This window comes from Temnothorax curvispinosus, unplaced genomic scaffold, assembly GCF_003070985.1.
Source record: "Temnothorax curvispinosus isolate PA1 unplaced genomic scaffold, ASM307098v1 QBEX01009483.1, whole genome shotgun sequence".
Lineage (NCBI taxonomy): Eukaryota > Metazoa > Arthropoda > Insecta > Hymenoptera > Formicidae > Temnothorax > Temnothorax curvispinosus.
Window position 1 is genome coordinate 1948 of NW_020219263.1, and position 8447 is coordinate 10394.

Below are 8447 nucleotides of genomic sequence, written 5' to 3' on the forward strand. Positions count from 1 at the left end.
AGTATAAATACTATATACTACGTTTACGCGAGCGTTACTTCTGTAGTAACTTGATAATTCACTCGTTTACGCGGAGTAAATTATCGTAAGTTACTACAAAATCCCGTTTACGCGAAGGAATTATCGTAAGTTACTACAGAAGTAACGCTCGCGTAACGTAGTAATAGTAAATTAGTTTGATTATTATTGGCTGATCAGCTCAAATATACTTATTTGATATGCGTATCAAGAGATCGGTGTAATTAGGTCAGAGCTTGGTCGAAGTGGCCCTTAATGAAACTTTCCACACATGTAGGGGGGAGAGGGTAAAAAGATGAATTTAGAAATTTTTTGTTGCTGCCCAAAAACTATTTTAAGGGGTGAAACTACCCTTCATAAGTAGAGCGACTTTTACTTTTTTCGATATAGTATCTCGAAAAATATTTGAGATATCAAAAAATGTTTCATATAAAAGTTTTATAGTAAAATCTCCTTTATTTAACAACATTAAAAAAAAAATAATTTTTTAAATAAAATTTTTATTAGAAATTAGAAAAATTTTTTTTTTTTAAATTATATTAATGTGGTTAAATAGAGATGTTTTTACCATAAAACTTTTATTTGAAATATTTTTTGATATCTCAAATACTTTTTGAGATATATCGAGAAAAGCAAAAAGTCGCTCTACGTATAAGGGGTGATTTCGCTATTTAGAACCATTTTTGGGCCGTAATGGAGAATTTCTAAATTCATCGATTTAGCTTCCTTATGTGTGGAAAGTTTCATAATAAGAACACCTATTACTACGTTTACGCGAGCGTTACTTCTGTAGTAACTTTACGTTAATTCCTTCGCGTAAACGGGATTTTGTAGTAACTTACGATAATTTACTCTGCGTAAACGAGTAATTATCGTAAGTTACTACAGAAGTAACGCTCGCGTAAACGTCGTAGTATAGTTATTACTACAAAATCCCGTTTGAGAAATTTTTAGTTGGCGCTAATTATTACAATATTGTTTAAAGAATTATAAGTACAGTCAGAATATAAAAGTATCTTTATTTTATAATATTAAATAACCCAACAGACATTCTTTTATATAAGAGATGCAAAAAAATAAATTTTTGAAGAAATTATTCCTTGCGGTTAAATATACAATAGGTGTTCTTATTATTATGAAACTTTCCACGTAATAGGGAAGCTAAATCGATGAATTTAGAAATTTTTCGTTACGGCCCAAAAATGGTTCTAAACAGCGAAATCACTCCTTGGTGCAGTCCTACGTCCCACGTAGAGAAAGAAGCGGAACGGAAAGCAAGCACAGTGAGGGGTAACTAATCAGAACGTTTCTTTAAAAGACGATAATATGTATATTTAACTCTTCCCACTTCTCTTTTCATTTCGCTCCGCTTTTATATGACTGGGTTCCCCATGGATGATATTTTACGGAAAAATGGAAAGAATTTTAACCTAAAATTTACAGTACGTATACTACGTTTACGCGAGCGTTACTTCCATAGTAACTTACGATAATTCCTTCGCATAAACGGGATTTTGTAGTAACTTACGATAATTTACTCCGCGTAAACGAGTGAATTATCGTAAGTTACTACAGAAGTAACGCTCACGTAAACGTAGTAGTAGTATTAAAAGATCATGATTGATCATGATTTTAATTAATTGGTAAGGTACAATGGAGCCTGATCAGGGCGGACTACGCGTCGACGGCAGACGAGCGTTGGAATTGAGGCAAATCCGTATGCGAATGGGAGTATTCGGGCAGGCCGACGGCAGTACGTACATCGAGCATGGCAACACGAAAGTTTTAGCCACGGTGTATGGTCCTCATCAGGTGCGATTTATTTGTAAAACGTCTATAATTATTTTTGAGAAATCATTAATTATTAATGATTTATATGTATGATATCTCGGATGAGTAAAGTTATGAATGCAAAGAGCTTTCAGAGGAAGTACACTAATGTAACAAGCTTTTCTTATCTGCTATTTTTTTCATCTTCTTGTGATCATTTTATTTCTTTGCTTCAAAGCATATTTTTGTAGACTGAATATTTTTATTCTAATTATCTTGGGTTGTACCGTATATTTTTGTACTATTCTTACACAATTTAGCCAAGAAGCAGTGCATCAAGGAGCAGCACAAAAGCTATCATAAATTGTCAATACAGCATGGCCGTGTTTAGCTTTACCTCCGGCGAACGAAAACGAAGACCCAGAGGAGATTGGAAGTCACAAGAAAGATCGGTGCAATTGCGTCACGCAATGGAGGCCATAATACACTTGGAGCTGTATCCGCGCTCTCAGATTGATGTCTTTGTAGAGGTTCTACAGGTTGACGGCAGTGACTATTGCGCATCTGTGAATGCTGCAACGCTTGCGTTGATCGACGCCGGAATTCCAATCAAGGTTGACATCTAAAGATGCAATTTTATCCTTTTGCGGAGTATAAACGTCATATTGTTATATACAAAATAAATTTTTGATTATAGAACTATGCCATTGGCTGTACCGTAACTCTCGTCAACAAGCTATCAACAGAAGACGAAGATAAAACATTAGCAACAGGAGTACTAGACGCAAACTTTGTAGAGGAGTGTTCGCCAGGAGTTACTTTGTCCGTTGTCGCGTTACCAGGAACGAATAATGAGATTGAAGTGGATGGGAATGGCTTGATAGTAATAGCACATGGGGCAGGACAGAGATTACATTTGTCACGTTTGGAAGCGCTCAAACAACGTGCATTACAAGGTTGCCAGGACGTAAAGAACATATTGGATCGTGGTGTGAGGCATCATCTAACTGCGAATCTATTGCCTTCTTTTCTGCATAATTCACTCGACTAGCAAAAAGGAAACAATTTCACAGAACTCAGTAAGAGATTTTATACAATTTAATGGTAACTGTACATAAACAATCTAATAGAAAAGTTGGTTTCTTTAAAAAAATCACAATTCCAAATGTTTCTCATAAGTAGAAAAATATTACTTTGTATATTATTTCTGTTAAATAACAGTCCGTTTCATTTGGAGATATCAGATGCATGTACTCCTCGAAAAAACGGGATTATATTGCGCCAGGATATCTTTCCATGATCATTCCAACTCCCTATTTAAAAAAATCAAAATTATAAATCTAAGAAGAAAACTTATAATTATATAATTTATAATATTTGAAATAAAGATCATTAGATATTATAAAAGCTATTTGCGTTATGTGTAATAATATAATGTTTATTTTACTTGGCCACCAGCAGCACAGGCCGCAATAAGTCCAAATTGTTGGTCCTCTTTAATAAGTCGATTAGCAGTGTGCGTCGCCAATCGTACTCCAGTGGCAGCAAATGGATGCCCAATCGACAAGGATCCTCCCCAAGCATTCCACTTGTTCAGATCTGGTATTCCGACCTTTGAACTTCTCTTTAAATACTTCTGCGCGAACAAATCAGAATCCATTGCTTTCAAATTAGCGCAGATCTGTCCGGCAAACGCTTCGTGTATCTCCCATACTCCTATATCTTTCAAGGTTAATTTTGCTTTATCGAGAATCTGCAAGCGATTATTTATATAAGTCTTATTTTTTAGCTGCACTCCGATATTCACTGTCAGTACTGAAAATCTATATTTTTCTATATTTCACGTATACTATAGATTTTCAGTACTGACAGTTGTTGACAGTTAATATCAGAATGCAGCCTTTATATATTTTAGTTTCATAACAAGTAATGATAGGAATTATATACCTTCGGTATTGCGTATGACGGTCCCAGAAGCAGTTGATCAACTGGATCTTGAGACACATACGTGAAATTACGCAGGTATGCCTTGGGTTTCAAACCAAGTTTGAGAGCTCTCTCCTCGCTCATTATTAACGCTGCCGATGCACCGTCGGTCAAGAAAGAAGCGTTGGCCGCAGTGACCGTTCCATAAGGCTTAACAAACGCAGGTTTCAACTTTGCCAATTGTTCTTCTGTAGATACACGAATACCGTTGTCTTTATCGACAACATTTTCAACGTTTGGAACTGCAATGCAGAAAAGTAAAGCGAGACATAAATGTGCAATGTTAAATATTGATTAAGGGAATATTCTGATTTGAAAGGTCGTAAGAAAAGTATTTTTCAGGAATTTCTTCTAACGAAACGAAAAAAGCTAATAATGTTAAACTTAGCATGTTTTTTTACCCTTATTTTAACAATATATTTTTATTTTTTAAGTAACAAAAATGCTCATTTTTTCTATGTTATATCCTAGTCACTAGGGGATGTAAATGATGGACAGTGTAAATAATTCTAGCTATTCTAGGTATCTAAAAAATCAAAATTTTTCTTATTCAGGAAAAGTGTGACTATCCTCCTGAATAAGAAAATTTTTGGTTTTCGCGTTTCAGATACCTGGAATAGCTAAAATCATTTAGAGCCTCCGCACAAGACTCTTGTATGCAGTAACGTAACATGGGTCAACGCACAAAAAACGTATTGATTATACGTTTCTTGTGCGTTGATCTATGTTACATTACGCTACGGTACCATACGAGAGTCTTGAGGGAAGGCTCTTACACCGTCCAGTATTTACATCACCTAATGATCAGGATATAACATAGAAAAAAAGAGCATTTTTGTTATTTAGAAAATAAAAATATATTCTTAAAATAAGGCTAAAAGAACACGCAAAGTTAAACGTTATTCGCTTTTTCCGTTTCCCTACAAAAAATTTCTGAATAATACCATTACCATTTTTTACAACCTTTCAAACGAAAATACCCCCTTAAGTCGATAATACATGAATTACATGTTGAAATATTATATCTAATGTACCTTTATAAGGCGCTACGTCCGATAGCAATCCTCGTTGCTGCGCTCGTGCGGCTAGAGTATGAGAACGCAACGCATAATCGTCTTGTTCCTTGCGTGTCACACCAAATGCTGCCGCTAAACGGTCCCCGCTATGTCCCATAGTTTCACCACTTGAAAACTCTGCTACAGCTGGTAGCTAAGCAGACGTAAATTATTGTAGTATATATATATATATATATATATATATATATATATGTATATTCAGAAAATTCTTAACGAAAAAGAGCTTTATTATATTGTTTTTTAAACGTCTCGATAAGGGCTACAAGAATATGCAATAAAAAATGGAGAGTTCTGTTTAAGAAAACATCGATCACATTGACCTGGCTTTGAAAAGGTCACTCAAGGTCAAGTCCAAAGGGTTTTCCAATGGCGAGATGCCCCCAGCAATATCAGGTTGATTTTCACACATAAGGTATCTTATGACCCAACATTAAATTACTATTCATTCCAGCTTCTAGAACAACATGGTTCCGGAGCTATAACGTCAAATTAAAAAATCAAAAAGTTTTTTTTCTCCGAAACGGGAAAAGCTAGGACCTTGAAAAAAATGTGGATAGTAGAGGATACCTTAAGGGGATCCTATAGTAAAGGCCGAACTTCCTCGATGTCGATAATCTCAACATTTCTAATCCTGTTTTCTATGTTATATATCTATATCTGTCCTTGTCTAACGAGAGGCATCTGTCCTTGTTCGATTGCTGCGCCATCTCTCGCTACACGCAATACTACTTATCCTATCAACCTGCATGTGCCTTTGCATTAATAAAGCTGCGTTAGTGAAAATCTTTTTTTCTAGGTTTTGAATCTTAGTTCTATTTGCATGATATTGTTCCTACATGTTGTCCCTAGTCCAATTGGGTATCATTTTGTATATATAAACAGCAGTATTTTTGTTTAAGCAAATATTGTCGTCAGGTGACAGCTGTATATGCCCAAATTTTTAATTTTTTTTTTCATTTCTGATATGAAATCGTGTGTCTTGCACTAGATTTTTGTGCGTACTTAATTCTGTACAAGAATTTTGCAATTATGTAAAGCCAATTCAAAGATTTCTTTTAATTAAGAAATGTCGGTAACTACTGCCACTATATAGGATTTCCTACATGTTTTCCCAAGGGCAGATGATAAAAATTATGTATGTATAAACTGCAGAATTTTTGTTTTAAGCAAATATTGTCGTCAGGTGACAGCTGCGTATGTGCCCAAATAAGTAATATTTTTAATTTTTTGGTGTTTTTGATATAAAATCGCGTTTTCTACCCTAGATTTTTGTGCGTACTTTAATTCTAGACCAAAAACTTGCAATTCTGTAAAGCCAATTAAAAGATCCATCGAAAAACGATAATGTCGGTAAATCATACGGATCAGGATCCCCTTAAGGCCATTGCACGTAACAAAGTTTTAGTTTTAATCGTAAGAAAATAAACCAATCACACTCGATTATTCTTCAAGCGCGAGAAGAATAATCGACTGTGATGGTTAAAAACATGGTTAAAAACACAAAAAATCAAAAATATCCCTTCTTTTACACTTGAGTTACAATGAGTTAGGTCCTTTGATTTTTCTTTTTGATTTAATTTTACTATTTTTTTATTTAATTTAGATTTTACGGTACTTTTAAAATTGTGAGTGGCACTTACTTTCTTCAAAAAAAGAATATTTTTTGTTTTCTTTTATGTTTTTAACCATATACCGCCACGATCATCTTGAGTAAAATGTCCAAAAATCCAACCTAAGTGGTAGTAGCGTTATTTTTTTAAATAAAATTATTATATCAGGAAATTGCGTCACCAACTAAACCCAAATGACATATATTTAAAAAAAAATGGATGAAATCTTTAAATTGCGCCAATTACATAGGTATGTATTACCACAAAAATAACTTTTGCACTTTTAAAATATTAAACCCAAGTAGTACGTATCTTTGTATTCCCATTTAAAGTAGCTTTAATTCTCCTTAGAAGAATAATATCATAAAATTGTGTTACCTTATTCAACCCAAATGATATATAAAAATTAATACAAAATTAAACATTTATTTAAAAGAAATAAGAATTAAAAATACAAAATTTAAAAAATTTAATGTTTTAATTTAAAAAACTTGGCGCTGTTAAACAAAATAGTATATTAATAAAACAATTTCTATAAAGGCCGGTTTTCACACGCAATGATTGGTGGCGTCAGGCCGCGCCAGTCGACTAACGCCAGTAAAAATGCAAGTGTAAACACTTGATACAAACTGGCGCTAGTAATGTGGCGTTTACTGGCGGTTGTTGGCCAAAGCATATAACCTCAAATTTGGAGGTTATATGCTTGCTGTCATTTACTGTGTGTTTAATAAATGTTAAATATTTTCCATAGTATACGCCAATCACTGTGTAAATACTTGTGAGTTTGCTAGTCGGTTCTGGCGCCAATGAATGCCAGTCAGTTGGCGCCACTAATCATTGCGTGTGAAAACCGGTCTTAAATCAAATACTTTAAAGTAATGTGTTAAAGTATTTCTACATTTACATTATAATTATTAATATCATATTTTTAATTAATTATTTATTCCTTTCAGATATTTAACTCCCGGAGAACACCCAGGGTCAATTTGACCCTTACCTCGAGTTTTTACTACATTTTAAGAATATACACGTAAAGTTGTAGCCAGAAATATTAAAAATAAAAAAATAAAAAATACAATTTTTTTCGTAAATTACGTTTCTTTTTTAAAAAAAAAAATTTTATTTTTTTATTTTTTTAAATATGTAAATAATTCCAACGGCATTTTTTATTTATATCAATTGATTTAACAATGTTCCAAGTACATCTGGAAATTTTTTCAAGCTGATCGCACTCGTCAATTTAAAATGGTAGACGATCAAAGTGTGTGTAGGGTCAGATTGACCCAGTGGTCTCCGTGAATGAAAAAATAGGTGTGTTCTCCGAAGGTTAAGCGCCAAGTTTTTTAAATTAAAACTTTAAACATTTTTTTAATTTTGTATTTTTAATTTTTATTTCTTTTAAATAAATGTTTAATTTTATATTAATTTTTATATATTACTTGAGTTGAGTAAGGTAACACAATGTTATGACATTATTCTTCTAAGGAGAATTAAAGCTACTATCACTTCGGTTAAAATAAGAAGATTCCTTAAATGGGAATACAACAAAGATACGTACCACTTAGGCTTAATATTTTAAAAGTGCAAAAGTTATTTTTATGGTAATACATACCTATGTAACTGGCGCAATTTAAAGATTTCATACATTTTTTAAAAAATACATATCACTTGGGTTCAGTTAGGTGACACAATTTTCTGATATAATAATTTTGTTAAGGGGGTTCATAATGAAACTTTTTTTCAAAACGTTGGCAAAAATTGAAATTTCAATATTTTTATTTGGTTCTAGTTCACACGATAGCCACACATCCACAGATTAAGATTTTTTTTTTTTAGGATGAACTGGAGATCCGGAATCGTGGGTACCGTTTTTTTTTACACAGCTGTTGTCGGGGTTCTACAGCAGATTCTTGGACATATATCAACTTGGAAAAATTTCTAAATACTCTTCAAATATCAATAAATATGATGTAAAAGTTTCAACAAA

At 33.2% G+C, this 8447-nt stretch overlaps 2 protein-coding genes across 4 annotated transcripts; one reads left to right on the forward strand and one right to left on the reverse strand.

Annotated features, from left to right (window-relative positions):
- Positions 1–1138: 1138 nt before the first annotated feature.
- Positions 1139–8315, forward strand: LOC112459058 (exosome complex component RRP41). Of its 3 annotated transcripts, none has more exons than XM_025022955.1 (5): positions 1139–1308; positions 1667–1830; positions 2109–2402; positions 2486–2867; positions 8297–8315. In XM_025022955.1, the coding sequence occupies exons 1-4, from the start codon at positions 1188–1190 to the stop codon at positions 2837–2839; spliced, it is 933 nt and encodes a 310-aa protein (XP_024878723.1). In that variant the 5' UTR covers positions 1139–1187; the 3' UTR covers positions 2840–2867; positions 8297–8315. The 3 variants fall into 3 exon arrangements, with proteins under 3 accessions (XP_024878723.1, XP_024878725.1, XP_024878724.1); XM_025022957.1 differs by lacking the exon at positions 8297–8315 and adding an exon at positions 1440–1460 and having other exon boundaries at positions 1149–1308; positions 2486–2861; XM_025022956.1 differs by lacking the exons at positions 1139–1308; positions 8297–8315 and adding an exon at positions 1345–1460 and having other exon boundaries at positions 2486–2861.
- LOC112459059 (trifunctional enzyme subunit beta, mitochondrial) lies at positions 2872–5006 on the reverse strand. Its single transcript, XM_025022959.1, has 4 exons — positions 4809–5006; positions 3736–4016; positions 3236–3541; positions 2872–3101 (listed from the first exon to the last, which is right to left on the reverse strand). The coding sequence occupies exons 1-4, from the start codon at positions 4945–4947 to the stop codon at positions 3060–3062; spliced, it is 768 nt and encodes a 255-aa protein (XP_024878727.1). The 5' UTR covers positions 4948–5006; the 3' UTR covers positions 2872–3059.
- Positions 8316–8447: the final 132 nt, after the last annotated feature.